The following is a 21737-nucleotide window of genomic DNA, read 5'->3' as shown; positions in this document are numbered from 1 at the left end:
AGTAGGTACCTTTGTGTTCTATCTAGAACAAAATGGCTATACTACGTAGATTAAGCTGCCTGGCTATTCTCTCTGTAGTTGAACAGACTAGGTATAAAGTTTAGGGGGCAAACAAAGTGCGCTTTGGCCAGAGTTTGGCTGTAAAATGGATTTGCCTTGTAGGGAAGGACTGCAAAGTTCTTAATTACTTGAGCCTGCTTTACTTTAGAATTGGTAGGGAGTAACTGGACTTCCCATAAGAAAAGAAACAAAGAGACATATCACTATTACCATAGGGGAAAGCAGAGACTTAGGTGACATTACCACCAGCATTTGACTCCATTAAGCCTCTTAAAGCTGAGAGTTTGGCACTTCTTTCTCAGTGAACAGGGCGACCTGTTATCGCTGTAGCTGATTTTATTCTTTCTTGTGTCAAAGACAGGAAGAGAACCAAACATTAAAAGCTTAAAAAGGTTTATGACTGTTGGTCAAAAGTGACACCTTTATTTTTCTTTTTCATTCTCTTTGAACCCTATGTATTATTTTCAGTTATCCTGAGATTAATATAATTTTTAAATGGACACTTACTCGACTTTAGTACACCTCATAATACAGATTGTGCTATGAAAATGTTAGTATAACTTGCTCATTAAAAATTCTATTACTTATTTGAGAATAAGATAAAAGTGACTTCCTGGTAATGTTTATTATTAATAGCTATACTGCACTGACCATTTATGACAATAGCAAACTTTTTCTCAATGTAGATAATTTAGGCTTTGTTGGCTAACAGGTAACATCAAGAATATTATGTAGGTATTTATATAACCACTTAAAATAACTTCTTGAAAAATTTAAAAGCCATTCTTAATTCATGGATCATAAAAAGTTAGATGGCCAGATTTGGCCCACAAGCCATATGACTTATGATATAGAGAGGATCCTTAGATATTCACCCTTCAAATTTTGAGATGGTATAAGTCAATGATTGTATCATATATTAATTATGCATTTCCACATAATATGGTTAACATAATAAACTTGATTAATAAATTCGTTTTCTCCAGAACATTTAAAAGATATAAACATTAGTCCTTCTTTAAATTACCAAATATACCAAATTGCAGAGTTTAATTTTGTGATATTTTGCATTAATGGGAAATCAGGAAAATTGGTTCTTGGAGGCTCTTCAAGATAACTTTTGAATACTGTGAAAGTATTATATAAAGATTTGTAAATTTACATCAATTCATAAATAATAAATTCTTAAGAAATTGCTAGTGAGAGAAGAAGGGGAAAAAAGAAAATACATGATAATATGAAGAGAAGCTGGCTGTGTTTTATGAATATGTAGAAAAGTCAGCAGTTTGGAATCATGGAGTATTCAGAATTTCAGAACCTAAGTTACAATATCTTATTGCCCAGGAGGAGAGAGGTTTGGTGGACTCTTCTTTGTAGTATTTTGGAAAAATAACCCAGCATGAACCATTTACTTCAGCCAAATAGTATAGGGGCAAAATATGCATAAACAGGTGGCTAGGGCTAGACCTAACAATAAGTCATGAAAGGAAGTCTAGTTACTTGAGAAGAATGTGCTTTTAGAAGATCTGTCTGCCCATTCTTTCTTCTAGGTGATCTAATACATGCCCATGACTTGGAAATATCTTATGCTGATGTGAAGAACTCAGAACTCTCTTTTATGAGCTCCCAGTATTAACCAGTAAATCCAGCTGTCTTGTTGACAACTCTGCATAGATCAGGTTAAGGACTAGGTTTTGAGGAAGAGAAAAAGCCAGTTTTGATGCCTGTCATAATGGCTTACATGTTAAAGCCGTCTGGGTGGCTCAGTAGCTAAGCATCCACCTTTTGATTTCAGCTCAGGTCATGATATCATGGTCCTGAGATTGAGCCCTGAGTTGGGTTCCATGCTGGGCGTGGAGCCTGCTTGAGGTTTTCTGTCTCCCTGTCCCTCTGCCCCTCCCCTGCTTTCGTGGGCATGCTCATGCTCTCTTTCTTTCTCTCTTTATCTCAATCTCTCTCTCTCTCTCTCTCTCTCTCTGTAAAAAAAAGTAAAAATAAAGTTAGCCAAGGGCCGACTGAGTGGCTCCGTTATTTGAGCGTCCAACTCTTGATTTTGGTTCAGGTTATGATCTCGTGGTTCATGGGATTGAGCCCCCTTTGGGCTCTGCACTGACAGTGTGGAGCCTGCTTGGGATTCTCTTTGTCCCTTTCTCTCTGCCCCTCCCCTGTCCTCTCTTTCAAAATAAATATGTAAACTTTAAAAATGGAAAAAAAAATAGTTACCCAATAAATACTTAATGGTTTAAAATTTTTCTAATGGAAGAAGCATTTGCTCTCTAATAGGTTTGTGTGTGTGTGTTTTAATGAAAAGTCAAAGTGTACAGAAAGGCTTAAAATGAAAAGCTATAGTCCCTAGCCTTACCCTTTCTCATCGCTAATTCCACTCCTCTAGGGGACAGTCACTTAAACACTTTTGGCTATTTCTTTTGGTAGTTAACACCATGTCTTTAGATTACCGTGCTTCTGCTGACATTTATTGATTAGTTTTAAAACATCTAATGAAACAGTAACTTTATTTGCACTGCTTCCGCCTTTCCTCCCAACATAACTATGTCTCTGTTTTTTATTTTATTGGTTATAGCCATAAATGGTTTATTGTTTACTTCTGTATTTCTTTTTTTTAAATGTATGTTGGGAGACAGAGAGCACAAGTAGGGGAGGAGCAGAGAGAGAGGGAGACAGAGGATCCGAAGTGGGTTCTGTGCTGATAGCAGTGAGCCTGATGCAGGGCTCAAACTCATGAACGTGAGATTATGACCTGAGTCAAAGTTGGATGCTCAACCGACTGAGCCACCCAGCCATCCCTATTTCTATATGTCGTGTTCCATTAGGTATAAGGCACTACTTGATTTCCACTTTGTAAGAATATGTTAACACCCCTGCCCTACCTATCTTGCTTATCTCGGGCTGCTTTCAAGATTTTCTCTTTTTCTTTGGTTTTTAGCAGTTTGAGTACGATGAGCCTAATTTGTTTCTGTTCTATTTATCCTGGACTCCTCGATTATGAAACTTTCTGTCCTTTACAGATATGAGATATTTAGCCAATATTTCTTGAAAAATTCTTTCTGCCTCGTTCTCTCTTCTTCTGAGACTCTAATTACATATATGTTAAACCTTTGGATATCACCTCACAGGTCCTGAGGTGTTTTTTGTTTGTTTTGTTTTTGTTTTTATTTTATTTTAAATATTTTTTAATGTTTATTTTTGAGAGATAGAGAAATAGAATGTGAGCAGGAGAGGGGCAGAGAGAGAGGAAAACACAGAATCTGAAGCAGGCTCCAGGCTCTGCACTGTAGGCACAGAGCCCAATGTGAGGCTCAAACTCACAAACTGCGAGATCATGACCTGAGCCAAAGTCAGTTGCTTAACCTACTGAGCCACCCAGGTGCCCCAGTTTTGGTTTTTGTGTTTAATCCTTGTTCTCTGTGGTCTTCAGATTGGGTAATTTTCATTCATTTATCTTCAAATTCACTGACTCTTCTGTCATTTTAAACTTTTCTTTGTTTGTTTGTTTGTTTGTTTGTTTAATTTTTTTTTTTTTCAACGTTCATTTACTTTTGGGACAGAGAGAGACAGAGCATGAACGGGGGAGGGGCAGAGAGAGAGGGAGACACAGAATTGGAAACAGGCTCCAGGCTCTGAGCCATCAGCCCAGAGCCCGACGCGGGGCTCAAACTCACGGACCGCGAGATCATGACCTGGCTGAAGTCGGACGCTTAACCGACTGTGCCACCCAGGCGCCCCATAAACTTTTCAATTTACTATATACTGTGTGTGTGTGTGTATACATACATATATGTACATACTATTTACTGTCATTTAAATTGTCATATTTAAACATTTAAATACTGTTAGACCTATTCCGTGACTTTTAATTTTAGCTATTATGTTATTCAGTTCTAGAATTTGCATTTGGTTCTTTTTTACAGTTTCTGTAAAATCAGAGATTTTCTTGCCTTTTTTTAATTAAGATTATATATTCCTTTACTTCTCTGAAAATCATTATAATAGCTGCTTTAAATTTCTTATGTGCTGATTACAGTATCTAGAGTATTGCAGGGTTGGTCTCCATCTTTTCACTTGATAATGGGTCCTATTTTCCGGGTTCTTCATGTGATGAGTAATTCTGTGTCCTAAACATTTTATTTAGTAGATATTCTGGATTTTGTCATATTCCTTCAAAGAGCATCACTATTTTTTTTTCTTTTAGCAAGCAATTAACTTGGTTTGATTTAATGGAAAACTCTATCTTTTGGGCATCAGTTGAGCTCAGTTCAATTGTTTTATTCTTAGCCAGTCTGTCCCATACAATGCATGGTTCAGCAATTAGCCAGAGGTTTGAGCAGAGTTTACACACAGAATTTTGGCTGCCTCCTTATAGCGCACACTCTCTCTCTCTCTTTCTCTCTCTCTTTTTTCTGGAAATCCTCTTCCCCTAACTTTTCAGTGACTGCTATTCCTACAAGCTCTGTCTTTTGATACTTTAGAGTAGAAAAACTGTTGGTTTTCTATTGGAGTTTTATTGACCCCATGCAGTGCTGTGGTCTGTTTTTAACCCAGAAGCTAAAAAATAAAAATAAAAATAATTTTTTAAAGAGAAACTCATCCAAATCTGTTTTTGTTTGTTTTTGTGTTGTGTTTTTGTTTGTTTTGTTTTTTGTTTTTTGCAATTGTTAGTTCTCTTCCAGACTGTATTATGTTTAATCTCCAGGGCCTTGAGATAGTTGCTTTTTGTATGTTGTCCAGAATTTAAAGTCAATCTGTGAGAGGGCCCATCTAGCAGAAGCTTACTTGGGTATACAGAAGCAGAACCTCCCTGGTAGGATTTTGAGATTTTTGTCTTCCACAATATTGAAAGTTTCCCAAGTTATTTGTTTCTAATCATAGAAATATTATCCATTGGGGAGCTGACATTTAGCTTTAGGACGAAATTCTATAAAAACTGACTTTAGTGTTCTTTTCCTTACACTTGTTCTTCCATGCTTATATGTTATTCTGCTTTCTCTTTTCTACACATCCAGTGAGGTACATTATTAACATGACAGAAATTGTATGGAAAATGGATAGACTCTTAAGCAACACTGCTTCTGCCTCCATCTAACTGCCAGCCTTTTTTTTTTTTTTTCAAATCTTAAAGTAATGTGGTGAATAGAACAATATGTTTTATTAGTTTAAAAACCAGGAGTGGGAGGAGACTTATAAAACCCCTAAGAAAAGAAAGACCTCTAAGCTAAGTCAGTGTCTACTTTTGCATATTTATAGATAACCTTCTGACGTGCAACCAAAAAGTAATGCAAACAGTTTATTTCTTTTTGTATTAAGGGAAGTCAGAATAAAAATTTCTGCTTTGATCTCTAACTCAGTGACTTGCCTGGTGGTGTGATAGTTCTGTCCTCCAGTTAACCCATGATTTACTTTCCATCAGACTAAGCAACTCATCTTTCCATACAGCTTCTTGTGTATGACCAGATGACCTCAAGGTTTCTGAGAGATGAAAAAAGCAACTTACCCTGTTACAGAGACTGAGACTTACTGAGAGATATTCTCAGGTTGGATGAATGCTGTTTCTTTACCCATGGTTGGTGGGTGGTGAGTGGGTGGTGAAGTGTTCTCTGTTGTGAGTTCTTTATTGTAACAGTAGCAGCAACTGCACATTCCAAAAACAAGCCAGAAAGCTGTTGGGTCTTCACACTTGAGGTCTGAAAGTGTCTCCTAGTCCTTTTTGCTCATGGGACAGAGACTTAAGTTTTTGTTAATCTGCCCTTGTAGGATTTCATTGAAGTCTGCATAATTTTTATGTTTATGCAGATCTTAGCAGTTTTCTGCCTCCCACTTTGACTACCTAGGATCTTTTACAGTTTAGTGAAGTTTTGAAAAAGAAAAAAAAAAAGATTTTAATTTCCTTACTCAATTGTTAACTTTTCTTTCTTTCTTTGTTTTAAGTTTCCATTTATTTATTTTGAGGGAGAGAGTGCACCCGTGAGCAGGGAAGGGACAGAGAGAGAGGGAGAGAGGGAATCCTAAATGGGCTTCACAGAACCCGATGCAGGGCCCAAACCCACGAATCGTGAGATCATGACCTGAGCCGAAATCAAAAGTTGGATGTTTAAACCAACTGAGCCACCCAGGTGCCCCAACTTTTCTTTTTCAACACCTTTTGGGTCTGCCTTGGAGAAATCCACACCATCAGTAAATGATGGTTAACCATTATTTACATTCTTAGTATCGAAGTTTATTTTTCCTGTCAGTTCTTAAGTGTATGTAAAACTATTTTTTCTCAAGGAAGTTTATGTTATTGTACCTAATCAGCATGTTTTCAGCCATTATTGAAAACTGGTGCAAAATGGAAAACATCATTATATGTCATTCTCAAAACACTGTTCTCAGATGATTATTCTTTTTTTAATGTTTATTTATTTATTTTGAGAGAGAGAGAAAGCGAGCAGGGGAGGAGCAGAGAGAGAAAGACTCTTAAGCAGGCTCCACGCTGCCAGTGCAGAGCCCGACATGGACTCAAACTCACAAACCGTGAGATCATGGTCTGAGCTGAAACCAAAGAATCCATTGCCCAACTGAATGAGCCACCCTGGCATCTCTGAGATGACTATTCTATAGTCCTTGTCTTCAAGGAGCTTAGAATCTGGTAGACAAAAATAATAGAGGATAACAGAATTTAAATTTGAAATTTAAACCAGAATCTTGGACCCAATGTCATACAACATACTTTTAATTCAGTTTGTAAAACATTCAGAAACTAACCACTAGGTTTCTCGTACTATAAGCACTTCTTCAACTTACTGTACCTTTCAACATCATACATACAAGAGGAACTGTACTAGTACTCTTGGGATAATACATATTCCACTAAAGAGAGTAACTTCATCTGTTAAATAAGAGCTATCCTTTTGGGTGCAGGGAGATAAGGAGACAGAACTGAGGCAAGAAACATGAGTAGATTACTTCTTGAAGTTTGATGTCATAAATCACTGCCTCTAGATGCCGAACATTCTGGTCAGCATCTTGAAATTCACTTTGTACATCTCCATGTTCCTCCATTGCCTATCACATCATCACCATCATCATCATATACTAATAACCACATCATCATCTAGTAGTGAGCACATTCTGTGAGCAAGGCACTATGCTCATTGTGTTACAAAGATGAGTTCATTTAAATCTTTACAGTATCCTTGAGAGTTAAGTGGCATATTATCATTATGATTGCACAGACCACTTAGTTTAGAGATGTTCAAAGGTCTGTTGTGTGCATTGTGGTTGATCCATGAGTCTAAGATCCATATTTTAGTTTCATCTCCAGGGATAGCTCAGTCTATGTCCTTGAGTCGCTTCAGCTGCCTATTTCTAAAGGATAATAATGCTTCAGCTGCCTATTTCTAAAGGATAATAAATATTAATATCTTCCATTTTAGCCTTATATACACATTACTCTTTTATTTTTTTTTATGTAATATTTCGCAAATTTGCGTATCATCCTTGCACAGGGGCCACGTCCTAATCTCTGTATGGTTCCAAGTTTTTAATATATGTGCTAGCAAAGTGAGCACTACACATTACTCTTTAAATGTAATCCTCAGGGCACCTGGGAGGCTCAGTCGGTTAAGCATCTGACTCCTGATTTCAGCTCAGGTCATGACTTCACGAAACCATGAGATTGAGCCCTGCGTGGGGCTCTGCGTTGACCTAGCAGAGCCTGCTTGGGATTCTTTCTCTCTGCCCCTCCCCCACTCATATTCACTCTCTTTCTCTCTCAAAATACATGAATTAAAAAAATAAATATAAATGTAATCCTCATAACAATTCCTAAGAGATTGTGGCCCACACTTTAAAGATGCAGAATCTGGGGCCCCTGGGTGACTCAGTCAGTTAAGCATCCGACTCTTGATCTCTCAGCTCAAGTCTTCACCTCAGGATCATGAGTTCAAGCCCTGCATTGGGCTCCGCACTGGATATGAAGCCTATTTTAAAATGAATAAAATTAAAATTAAAATTAAAAAAAAAGATGCAGAATCCAAGCTTGGAAAAGTTGAATAATTTGTTCAAGACCACATAATATAGGTAGTGTGATGCGAGTCTCACTTGAAAGACCTCTTTTAATCACTGTGTTCTTTTCTTTATCCTACTATTTCTTTCCCCCTACTTTCTCATAGACGTAGGTAAAAAGATAGGAATTATAGATGTAATATTTCTGTCTCAAAGATACTAAAGAAAAAATATTTTTTCCTCTAATTTAGAAGAGATAAGGGCGTATCTACGAATTTTTAGAATATTTACATCTAACCTCATACCTTATAGTCCTACCACATGTCTGCTCTGTTATTCCATAAATTGCATATATAAATATGTATATTTTTAGTTACCTTTTACATTTTTTAGGAGAGGAGAGTCATTTAACAAGGGAAAAACTGTGGCTAACATTCAGATTCATGTTAGTGATGCTGCTGTTCTCAGGCATCATACTTTCTCTGTTCATGTAAAATGTTGCTCAGTGAGTTCACTTGCCACTCTTAGGATGTAAGTATCCCTTCAAAGGCCATATTTTATTTTATTTTCTTAAAATTAATTATTTATTTACTTATTTTAAGAGAGACAGAGCATGAACTGGGGAGGGGCAGAAAGAGAGGGAGAATCCCAAGCAGATTCTTTGCCACCAGTGTAGAGCCCAACGCTGGGCTTGATTGAACCCACAAAACTGTGAGATCATTACCTGAACCAAAATCAAGTTGTGGATGCTTAAGGGACTGAGCTACCCAGGCGCCCTTTGAAGGCCATATTTTAAAAAGAGAAGTCAGGGGCTCCTGGGCGGTTCAGTGGGTTAAACGTCTGATTTTGGCTTGGGTCATGAACTCGTGGCTGGTGGGTTTAAGCCCCGTATCAGGCTCTGTGCTGACAGCTCAGAGCCTGGAGCCTGCTTTGGATCCTGTGTCTCTGTCTCTCTCTGCCCCCTCCCCTGCTCATGCTCTGCCTCTCTCTCTCTCTCTCTCTCTCTCTCTGTCAAAAATAAATAAACACTAAAAAAAAGAAGTCATTAGTCATTTTTAGCTGTTTTTTGTTAGCATTAATATTTTATATAAAATAAAATAATCGGAAAGGCCATACTGCTTTGAAACTTGAACAGAAGTAGGATTCTGATAATTTTTGGCTGCATTATTTTTGCTTCTTGTATTTTCCAATTTTCCTATGATAAAACATGTTTGTGTAATATTTTAAATTTAAATATGGTTATATTCCATAACTACTTTAAAATTCAGAGGTTGTGGGGCACTTGGCAGGCTTAGTTAGTAGAGCATGCAGCTCTTAATCTCGGGGTTGTGAGTTCGAGCCTCATGTTGGGTATAGAGATTACTTACATAAATAAACTTAAAAAAAATTCAGAAGTTTGCCTGAAAATTTTATAGAATTGCTTATATCAGTAAACCAGTAATCACGCATAAGCCAGCATAGCAAAATTTTGAAATTTGGAACTCCTTTTTATATTATCAAAAACCTAGTGCTTCTTCAGATTTATAGAAATGAAATCTGGTATCACTGATATTTGAGTATTGTGTTGGCATATTTATTTATTTATTTATTTATTTATTTATTTATTTATTTTTAAGTGTTTATTTATTTTTGAGAGAAAGAGAGACAGAATGCAAGCTGGGGAGGGGCAGAGACAGAAGGAGACACAGAATCTGAAGCAGGCTCCAGGCCCTGAGTTGTCAGCACAGAGCTCGACGCAGGGCTCGAACTCACAGACTGTGAGATCGTGACCTGAGCCGAAGTCGGACACTCAACCGACTGAGCCACCTAGGTGCCCCTGTGTTAGCATATTTAAAAGGCTTTTCTGAACTCAAATTATTGATTTGTATATGCAAAATACAATATTACTAAATATTAAAATAGGTAATTGACATCCATATTGCCTTATTTTATCACATACACCTTGAGTTTGCCATTCACTGAAATAGCTAATGTTTACACCATGAGTTGTAAGGTACAGTCATTTGCCTTTTTCTAATCATGTGTATGGGTAAACGAAGACTTAAATCCCAATTTCTTCTTGAAATGAGAATTTCTATTTAATTTATTCAAAATTGGTTGAAGTATGTCTTATAGTAATGTCCTAAAAGTTGTCGTGATCATTTTTGGAGTAACCATTTCTTTGGAGCACCATGTTGTCTCCATATTTATTGCTTGTATGGTCTGTCTGTATATCAGTGTGTCTAGTATATCCTTTTGTGTAGCACAACATAGTTGCATAAAAATAGAAATTAGATGGGAGGTTCAGACGTACTCTTGAGTTACCTTGGATACAGCTTAGAATCACCTATTTTCTTAGGTCTTCAGCATTAAATGGATGAAGGACACATATCATGTGTACCTCCAAAGTATATGGATAAACATAACTAGTTAAGTCATTTAACAAATAATAGTATTTGCTCTGTGCCCTGCACTACTGTAAGCATTACTAAGACCACAGCCATACATGAGACAGACAAAGGTTCTGCCTTTTGTTAGCCACATCGTGAATGATAAACATCTGGAAAATGCAAATTAAAACAGCATGAGATACTTCTTCTTCCCACTATGATGGTGTAACCAGTCCTGGACTTGCCCTCCCACTAGAAAAAGCTGTTTTCAGACACTGGACAGTTGACAGTATGATAATGTGATCCCCGAAAGGAAGGTGGAGGGGACTAGGTGAACCCTGGCTTTTATCCTAAATGGGATAACTCAAACAGAGAATGATAGTCTTACTGACCTGAGGAAACAGATCAGAAATTTGGGGAAGCCAAGGGAACTGAAATTTACAGAGTACTGAAGAATAGGAAGCTAGCAGGAAGGGAACTACAAAATTCTGCAGAGGGGTCCTTTTGAATTGTTAACTTAATACTGAGTTGAACATAGAAAAAAAAAAGCAGCTGCGTAGCCTTCCTGACATTGACTTCCTCTGTTAATGCATCCTTCAAATATCCCTGAATGTGGAAGAGCTTGTACACAGCCTAAGTGTCTTCTAGTGTTTCCCTTTTAACACAACTATATTCTCAACATATTTTGTTGAATATTTTTTATGGAAAATAAACCAGTCATTAAAGCTAGAAATTAAATGATTATAGTGTGATTATAATGATGATGATTTATATGTTTGTTTTATGAAAGTCTGAGTCTTTCAGGTGATTTATAGTGTAATTAACATTTATAATATCCATGAGTGCTTTTTAAAACTCACTTTTAAAATCATTTGTTTTATTAAAACTCGTATTTGTAATGCTTGCCTTTGCTTTGATTTTCTACTGTATACTGTTCATTTAGCAAATAATTATTAACCAGCTACCATATGCAGACAGTATTCTAGGCACTATAATCTAAAGCATTATATTTGAATGAAAAAAATATATAGATTTAGGCTAACTTTTGGCGACGTATGTTCAGCTTATTTAAAAGAAAGAAGGCTAAATTTACACAGAATTTGCTGCTTTGTTCATTAGTTCTGTATCTTTCATGAATTTCCAAGCTATGATGTAGAATATAGCAAAGAATAATATGTTTTCACCAAAATTTATTCCCTTTCCTCCGCACACAAGTAAACTATATAGCCCAGCCTTTTGTGCAGGTAGGTGTGTTATGTGACTGAATTTTGAACAATAAGAATATAAATAATGTATACAAATTCCAGCTGGCTATAAAACCTTCACATATGCAATTCTTCCCCCCTTTGACCTCTGACCTCTGGTTTTTAGCTTGATGTGGAGAACCCACAAGAAAACTTGAGGCTTATCTTAGGATAAGGAGCTTCCTACTGAACACCCATATTGAGTGAGAACTCTATCGTGTTGTATTAAGCCACTGAGATTTTAGTTCTTGGCCTACCCTGTATAAGGAGGAAACATGATTGTACTGTGACTGTGTGATGTATGTATGGGAGAGGACGGTTTTCACAAATACGTAAGTGAGTTGAGAGACTTGGGTCTTTCTCAACCAGTGTGTTGTGTACACCAGTTCATTAAGACGAAAACACTGCTCTCTTCCTTTTGGTTCTGTTGCTGGCTCTTGTGCTTGAACCATTGGAAGGGCTGCTTTAATCTATATACTCTTAGATCCTATCTCGATCTCCCTATCAATCTGTATCCTTTCTTCCATCTCCCTGAAATAAAATACTTTCTCCCCTTCTCCATCTTTTCCACCTTTCCTTTTCTCTTTTCTAAATAATCAGGGGCAAATGTTGTTCAAGGTTTTCTTTCTGTGCCATGTTTGATGAATGAGCATGATGAGACACCCTTCACATACTTGGAAGTGTGGTACACAATTTAGAAACTATGACTGTTAGAACCTACTAAGCACCCATCACATGTAAGCACGACCTCTTGATTTACTGTCAGTTTAACAGAGTAATAAAGCTTTTCTGTATTGACATACCACACTTGTTTAAGGATACCACAATACCCTGCACGTAGGTTCTTTGGAGGTTGTGTACTATGTATAACTGATGCGCTCTGTGCCTTTTTCCCCACCTTCTCTTTTTTTTTTTTTTTTTTTTTTGAGTTTAGCTTTTTATTGAATATGTTACAAAGGAGGGATTAGTCAAAAAGACCAAAGCGCACGTCATCATCAGACTCCTCAGATTCTTCTTTCTTCACTTTCACTTTTCATCTTCTCAGCTAGGGCAGCTGTGGTGGAGGGGACAGGACCTCCTGCTGGTGCAGATGAGGCTCCCAGTGTTGATGTTGACCAGGGAGTTTGTAAAAAAGCCTGGCTAGAAAGGTTCAGCCTTTACACCAGCTGTTTTAATGAGGGCCTTGATCTTACTACCATCCCTGACCTTCACCTCATCGTCATGCAGGATGAGGGCCAAGTAGATGCAGGTGAGCTCCCAAGGCAGAGGCCATGGTGCAAGCAAATGATGGGCGGATGCTGTCAGGCATGGTGCTAGTTGCTCGTTGAAGTGAGGTCCTAACTTCACCTTGGCCTTAGCTTCCTCAAAGGATTGAGCACCTTAGTGGCAGCTGAGGAAGGCCTTTTTCCCACTTTTGACTTCTGACCATGCCATCAGTGGCTGTTACAAGTATATAGAACTGGATTGGCCCTCCTGAAAAGATGGCAAAAAAAAAAAAAAAAAAAATGTTAAGAGGAGACTGCTCTGATTATCTAATCAAATAACTAGATTACCCAAATGACCATAAATCTATTCATATGAGAAGTCTTTTTTTAGCTTATTTTCACCATTTATAACGGTTATCTCCTGAGTCTCTTATTATCTTTAATGCCTAACCAATATCTCAATTATGACTAAAGTAACTTGTGCTTGTTACCTAAAAATATTTCATCAGCTCTATTCCTTCATATTGGATACCAATTTAAATGCAACTGCATTTATAGTGTGATTATATACCACTCCCATCTCAACACAGAATGGAAGGAAAATAGAGACTTAAATTAGTTACCCAGTTGAGATGCAGTTTAGTACAGTGCATGTTTCTCAAGTTTTATTCATTGGCATAGTTTCTTCATGATTTTTGCCATACTTACAACCAGACTTTTTTACCTAATATTTTTGAACTCCATGCTTTTATTTAGATAAACTTACTTTAAAAGAAACTATATGTTATTAGTCAAACTGGAAAGTCAGTATCACATGCTGTAATTATAATATTAACCAGAACATTAATTCTAGCTAAACACTTTACCTACAAATGGCAGTGATACTGAAATCTTTTCCCTCCTTCTTAAAAAGGGGAATTAGCTGGGGCACATGGGTGGCTCAGTCAATTAACCATCTGACTCTTGATTTGAGCTCACGTCTTGATCTCAGAGGCATGAGTTCAAGCCCTATGCTGGGCTCTATGCTGGCTGTGGTGCCTACTTAAAAAAAACAAAAACAAAAACAAAAAAAAAAACGAAGAAAAAAACCCCAAAACAAGGAGGATTAGCTAGTATTAGTGTATTAAAATTTTCTTCTGGACCTATTTAGAAGGATGGAAACATAATTGAAAAAAGGAATAACATTATCACGATTTCATTAGTCAGAATAAGCTAGACAGTGCTGTCATAACATCACCCTTAAAAATCTCAGTATTTAACACAATGAAGGTCTATTTCTAGTTTACCCAGCAAGCCTGGGCAACTCTCCAGGACAGCTGTTCTTTATATAGTGACCCAGCAATTCAAGCTGCTTCAATCTTGTATCTGTACCATCTCAACAGAAGACTTCTCTGATTTTTATGTCAGAGGAGGAGACAGACTATATCATGCAGGGCCTATGTCACCTGTGTTCTCATTTCATAAGCCAGAACCAGTCACATAGTCCTAAACTTCACAGGAGCTGGCAATTGCAGTCACCTCTGTGCCTAGAAGAGAATAGAAACTAGGATGTTGGTAGGCACTAGGACAGCCCACCATACTGTGTAATTCACTGCTATTTACTGCCAATTTTATAGATCATTTAAAATAATCTCCCGCTAAAATGAGTTCCATACCTTGAAGAACAATATTGTTAATGAAACTATAAAATTCTAAATCAAAAGACCTGGATATGGTTTTGTAATCTACCACTTAAATACTGTGATCTTGGGTAAGAGATCTTGTGGTTTCTATTTTCCCATCTACAACAGAGTTAATGTTTTCCTCATAGAAAAATCATGAAATTTGAATGAGATTAGGTAAAAATGTGAATAAAGGTATAAAATAAACTGTTATATAAATTTTAGCATCCTAAAATTTGGCATCCTCTTTTCTTCAAGGTGTTGCTTGTGTCATTTAAGCACAATCATGAACAGTAATTAATTAAACCCAGCATTGAGTGGGGGTTAAGGAGGAGGAAATAAAGAGTGTCACAAATAGTATCTCTCCTTCTTCTCTCCCCGCCCCAGGCTTCCACTTCAGGAAATTCATGGTACCTAAAGCTTTATTTTCTAATAAATGTTTAGGAGGTAAAATGTTACAAACATTCATGTAAGATTCTGCCTGTGAAAGCTTTGTTAAAAACTGTTTGAAATACAGTTTTCCCTTTCCAGGTCAATTTTCCACTGTTTTTCTCTAACTTCCTTAATAGTTCTACAGTTCAAACATTTTACTCCTGTGTTTTCCTCTAAGAGTTTTAGAATTTTAATTCTTACATTTAGGTATTTGATCCATTTTGAGTTAATTTTTTAATAGGGGGTAGATATGGATCCAACTTAATCCTTTTGCATGTAAATACCCAGTTTCCCAAAACCATTTATTGAAAAGACTATCCTTTCCCCATAAAATGGTCTTGGTATCTTTGTAAAATCATTTGACCATGAGGTTTATTTCTGTCTTTATGGCACAGTACCACACGTTCTGGTGATAGTACGCTTTATAGTAAATTTTGAAATAATGAGGTATAAGACCTCCAACTTTGTTCTTTTTAAGATTGGGTTGGCTATTCAGGTTTCCTGGAGATTCTATATGAATTTTAGTATGAATTTTTCTATTTCTGCAAAAAATGTCATTGGGACTTTTATTAGGATTGCATTGAATCTATAGATCACTTTGAGAAGTATTGCCATTTTGACAGTACTCGTCTTTGAATCCATAAACAAGAAATGTCTTTCCCTTTATGTGTGGCTTTAATTTCAGCAACAGTTTGTAGTTTTTCAGTGTACAAGTCTTAAGCTTCCTTGATTAAGTTTATTCCTAAGTATTCTTTTTGTTGCTATTTTAAATTGTTTTCTTAATTTCATTCTGGGATTGCTCATCGTTAGTATATTTTTATGTATTGACCTTGCAATTTTGCTCAGTTTGTTTTATTAGTTTTATTGTAGAATCTTCATCTTCATTTAAGGAATGTCATCTGCAAACAGAGATAATTTTACTTATTCCTCTCTGACTTGATGCCTTGTATTTCTTTTTCTCCCTTATAGCTATAATCTTTTTGCTGTGCTCTCACATTTGACAATTAATTTGTCTTAGATTAATTTTACTGAATATGCTTTTTATCGTAAAACCAACTTTGTGGAAACAGTTTCTTGGTACTTTATGTTTGTTCTCATCTTAAATGTATCCTTCAGTTCTCATTTTCCTGATCCTAGCTTTGATTTGGTCTCCCTGCAGACCTATCTCCCATAACTATTTGAGTCTGGTGCCAGTTCCTTCCTAAAAATTCCCATCTGCTTTGAAAACTTCATCGAAGACAAATACTTTAGTAGTTATTCAGTTACTTAAAATCCTTATTTTAATGCCTTTATACCTGCTTGGATTAGGTGTGCTGCAACATTGTCTACAACGTTCCAGTTTACAGAGGCACCAACAGAGGCAGATTTTTCTCTTTCACCATTAACACTCCTGTGTGATATATCTGATTGTGTTTATTGCCCACCCCTTTGTCTCCTCCCCAAGGGATCTTGGGAGAATTAGTATAGAAAATACTGCTCTCCCTCTCCAAAATAGGCCCCACATGATGGATACTTATAACTTGGGACTCTTTAAAAAATAAACAAAACATAACACAACAGTTATACTGCTAAAATAGTGACTGGAAAAAAAATATAAAACCTTAACTTGTACCATATACATTAATACTCCTAGAGATGAGGCTTTGATTTATATCTTATTACAGCTTTTTTCTTAGGAAAGCCCCTTTACTGATCTGCTATGATGAGGTATTTATAGATACTTTTCTTTAATCCAGTATTCACAAACTTTAGCGTGTATCAGAATCATTGGAGGGCTGGCTAAACACAGAGTGCTGGGCCCCAACTTCCGCAGTTTCTGATTCAGCTGATCTGAGGTGGGGTCCGATCATTTCTATTTTTAACAAATTCCCAAATAATGCTCTGCTGCCAGTCAGCACATTTTGAGAACCAGTGATATAAATCATACTATGTAATTTTCTTTTTTTTTTACACACATACTTCTCATTGTCTAACCTAAGCCTTTTTGGTTTGGGTAGTCTGCCACCTTCTAAGTTATAACATGTTTTCTTCAATATTATTTCCTTCTCAATTAAAAAAAAAAAGTTGGTGATATCACTGTTCTTGTCATTCCCCTATGACACCTTAGAGGTCTTTGTTTTAACCCCGCTCCCAATACACACGCAATTCAGACTTTCCAAATCATGCTGAATGTGTGATGGTGGTGATGATGACAACAGCAAAAACAGCTAGCGTTTACAGAGGATTTATTATGTGCTCACATTGTTCTGAGCATTTTATTTAATTAATTTTTTTTTTCTCTGCGCTCTCTGCAGAGCCCAGCTTGGGGCTCAAACTCACGAACCGTGTGATCATGACCTGAGCCGAAATCAGGAGTCAAATACTTAACTGACTGAGCCACCAAAGTGCCCCATGAGCATTTATTTTAATTGATTAGTATACTCCTTACAATTCCCCCATGGTACATGTAGGTAATGTTATTAAGTCCAAATAACTGATAGGAAACTTAGAGAAACATTCTCAGCTAGGAAAAAGTAGAAGAGATGGAATCCAACTTAAGCTTTCTGGTTTTAGGGCCCAGACCTTAACTCCTATGCTACCCAACCCCTCACTACTATACTACCATGTTCTGTCACAGTAGAATACCTGGTTTGGTATTAGAATCCTCCTACCCATCTCATTTCAGCCACTTTTTAAAAAACTATCTGGTAAACCCTTTTGACACAGAATTTGTGTACCCAGCTGAATTCATCTTATATGTTATTTTTTTATGATGAAATATATTAAAATTCTAGGCTTCTGAGCAAAATATTGTGTCCAGTCTTCCAACCTGACCTTTTATGTTCTCCACTGAGTAGTATTAAGGCTATGGACAATGTGTCATACCTATATTGTACCTCCTGTGTTTGAGTAACTTGCAGATAGCACTAGCTTTTTTATAATTTGGATGAGAGCAACATTATAATCTACCTTAAAAAATCATGTAAAGTCATTATTACACATGTATAGTATCCCATGGATGACAATAGGTATGTAGGTAGGAAAGAAGAATCAAATGCCGTCTATGAGCTGTAAAGGTAACCTCGGTTGGAATTCCTGAGAAGGGAAAATCGAGACGTGACCCTGGCATTGAGCTTCACAGATCTCTAGGATGCTGCTTTAATCCCTTGACTCCACCTCATAATTCTTATACATTCCTCATACCCCCCCTTATACATTGCTCCTGCCATCCTTCAGTTTCTTCCTTACATATCTACCTTAAGTTGCTAATTTCTGTCTGTCTACTATTTTAATTATAAAAAATGTTATTAAGATTTTTAGATATATAGTATCCCTTGAGCAGGGACCAATGCTGTCTTTGTCAGAACTCAGCAGGTAAAATAGTATTCTGCTGCTATGATAAAATAAAATAATAAAATTCTAGTAAAGGACTTAATAGCTTTTAGAATTAAATTATAGTAATTTCTTCTATACACATCAATACTGGATAAATAAAATGTTTCATTATTTTTGAATTGGTTGGTGAGATTATAATGAAAGAGACTCTAGTGGCTATTAGTAGCCTGCAGATCTGCATATATAAATCACTTGAGATCTTCATTTGCGATAGTGACTGTTAAAAATAGGCTCAATTATTACAGTTTTAGCAGAGGTGAGAGCTCTGCTATTCTAAAGCTTGCTTTTGGCAGAGAACCATACTGTTAGCACCCTTAGCTCTTGTTGCTATGGAGACAGTAACAAGATTTACTTTGTTTTTTAACATACACTTAAAATATACATACATATCTTAAGATTTAAAATGTGATTTAGTTGCCTGTAGGTTTTGAGTATTGGCACATTTCAAAAGTACTTTCTGTGTTTTATTAATACTTCATTATTTTTATCCTCCAGAGAAAATAGAAAAGAATTCTGGCCAGTATAATGACAAAGTTTTATATTACTTTTTACAGGGTCTCTTAGGAATAACTTAGAATCCTCTGTGGATCAGTAATGGATGAGGATTTTGAAGAACATGCAGAAACTTTTGAAAAAAGTAATGTGATCTTAAGCACTCACATGTCTTGGACACCTATAGTTATGACATAAATAAAACACATACAACTCAATTTCAGATTCAACTGATACTTTTGAGCCAGTGTTATGCTAAGCACTTTCACCCTGTTGTACTTTATTTAATGGAACTCAGTTTGAGAGTACCAAACTAATCTTCATAATTGTAACTTTTAATGTATTAAAGTGATTATTTAAATGTATATCACTAGTGTTCCTAAACTCTTCCCCCAAAAATCAATAAATAGAATTTATACAAGCCTTTAATAAGTAAAACTTCCCATTTGTGAAGTATGCTTTTTATTTCATTCTTTATAAGAATGAATGGATTCCATGGCATAGAATATTACTAATCCAGGGGAAGACCTTGTGATTATATGTGTAACTAAATCACATTACTTTACCTGTAGCATCCAGTGTCAGACTGGCATGGCCTAGATGATACCTCAGTCCACTGGCAGTTTTGACTTTTTACCTTAAAAGCTGAGCAGTCAGGTGATTGATTTCCTTTTAAGCTAAGTGGATTAATCCTAGTTACGGTATTTATCACAACTGTTATAGTAGTTATTTCTGAATAAAGAAAACCTTTGATTACAATTATTATAAACAAATTTTAAAACTTAGCCCTATACTTTCCTCAGTTAATACTTGTATTCAATGGCAAAGGAAAATAAAAAGCTCTGCTTTATAGAGAGAAAGTAGCTAAAGGTAATAGATAGTTACAACTGAGGCTCACGGTTTTGAATATTAGATTTTAGCTCTTCCAGTTTGCAGTGACTTCTTAACAAGACCCATCTCCTCTATGAAGAATGCAGTTAATTTTTTTTTCTGGCACAAAAAACTAGGGTAACCTGATCTGAGTCTGACAGAGTGTGTCGTTCATTTAAGTGCTTCCATCTGTTGCCTGCTGTTCCCCTTACTCATGACCCCTCTGTGTTTCTCTCTTTCCCTTCTCTTTCCCTGTTTCTCTTTTCTTTTTCTTTCTTCCTTACTTTCTGTTTTCTTTCCTCTCTCTTTCTCCTTTTTCCCTCTCCCTCTCTCTCTCTTTTTTTGTCCTTAGCCCCTCTGAGGAAGGCAAAGTTTGTTGAGAGCCCACGAATTCCAGAATCCGAGCTTGGCTCACCAACCCTCGCTTCAGCTCAGAAACTGGACGTGGATGCATACTGTCCTGGTAAGCACGCATGCGAAGTGTCTGCTTTGACAGAGGGAGGTTCGGAGCAGGCCCGTCCAGCAGGGCAGTGTTTAGCATGTATATTATTCATAAAAACGTATCCGTAACCCCTTTTGCAACTGATCGCATATTTTCCACATTAGAACATAGTTTTTACTGAATATCCTTTTTGAATATTGATAAAATAATGAGTTAAGTGTGGAAAACCATTTCAAGGATAATTTTCAAAGGAATTAAAATAATTTTGGTAGATAGTTTTCAGGGTGATTTTTGTGATTTGAGATACCTGAAGAAATACCGCTTTGGCCATGTGCAAACAAGAATATTAAAGATATGAATAAAAAGGTTCATTTAACACTAGCCCTTTATCTATGACCCACTTTTTCTAATCCCTATTGGATTTCTGGACAATTACAAAAAGTAGTTGTGATGTTGGAAACATTAAACTTAAATTAGAAAAGAAACCTTATAGGTTCCCAATTTGGACTCCTGGACATTCACTTTTGGAAATACCTCTTCTCATGAATGGCCTGTGGGCTGTGAGCACGTGTGGGAGTTCACTAAAACCCTTCTCTTGTGGGAGCCAGGCTGAGACAGAGTCATTATCAATGCCTAGATTCTTACAAACCAAGATGAGTTGCCTGGCAACATCCTTTACACTCACTCTACAGTGAGTCTATAGAGATGTGTCAGAAATGTTCAAAGATCTAGTTGAGGATACAGACCAGAGCTTTAGTAGAGGGCCTTAGAAGACTTGGTTTTAGGTCTTTTGTTTATTCCTGCTCATTAAAATTGATGCTAAACCACAGAGAATGAAACCACTACATATTTACAGCATTAGGGGTCAGCAGAATAAAATAATTTTTAGTTCTAGGGAATGTGTCAATAGCTCTAATCTGAAATGTCAGGATAATAGAGCTCTGAAGTCAGATGAGACATGTTTCAAAAAAAAAAAAAAAGACTAGGCGAAAACCTGGGCCAAACTTAATCAGAGAAATTGATTGTATGAATCAGTTTTAAATATTGAAACACCTTGGGGATTTTACTTTGAGGCTGCAGAATCCTGGACTTCATCCACTGTTGTAGAGGACTGTTTTTAAAACAAGCATGGTTATATATTAGGAACCAGCTTTTCTGTTTCTAAAAGGAACAGAATAGCTCTTTAAATGGCACGGTAGCACATTGTCAAAAGAATCTTTTTCATGTTTTGAGGTACTGTCACACTGCCTGGGCAGTGGAATAGTGTGCTTTGCATTTCTTCATGCAAATTTTAGTATAATAAACTAAATAAGTGTACTAATTCCCTATCCCTGCCTTGAGTTTTGGCAGAGAAACCGTCAGAGGCCTTTTCTTTTCCAGATTTGCAAGTCAGAATGTCAGGGAGACTAATCTTTCACTTCCTGATTGCCTATCTGACATCTTTAATCTAATGTAGCTATTATCGGCAGAAGGCAAGGTAGTTGCTGTTTGTGGCAATGCCAGTGCTGAATCACTATGAAAAATCTTATCCACGTTATTATTTATGTATGTTTCCCACAAATAGGAATCTTTGCTGAATTGGAATT

At 36.5% G+C, this 21737-nt stretch overlaps 1 protein-coding gene, 1 non-coding gene and 1 pseudogene across 2 annotated transcripts in view; 1 reads left to right on the top strand and 2 right to left on the bottom strand.

Annotated features, from left to right (window-relative positions):
* Positions 1-21737, top strand: part of TANC2 (tetratricopeptide repeat, ankyrin repeat and coiled-coil containing 2) — a 371592-nt gene that overhangs the window by 172751 nt on the left and 177104 nt on the right. Inside the window, exon 5 of the mRNA XM_047081653.1 lies at positions 20062-20172. Coding sequence (XP_046937609.1) covers positions 20062-20172 — 111 coding nt within the window. The remainder of the gene's footprint in view (positions 1-20061; positions 20173-21737) is intronic.
* LOC124513714 (U6 spliceosomal RNA) lies at positions 7518-7625 on the bottom strand. The gene has a single exon (XR_006962526.1). It is a non-coding gene; the product is annotated as a U6 spliceosomal RNA (small nuclear RNA).
* Positions 12639-13532, bottom strand: LOC124513091 (60S acidic ribosomal protein P1-like; annotated as a pseudogene).

This window comes from Lynx rufus, unplaced genomic scaffold (assembly GCF_022079265.1).
Source record: "Lynx rufus isolate CCGP_SWC_20201006 ecotype Redwood Valley unplaced genomic scaffold, mLynRuf1.p SCAF_18, whole genome shotgun sequence".
Classification (NCBI taxonomy): Eukaryota; Metazoa; Chordata; class Mammalia; order Carnivora; family Felidae; genus Lynx; species Lynx rufus.
This window is presented reverse-complemented; position numbering and strand designations above follow the sequence as displayed.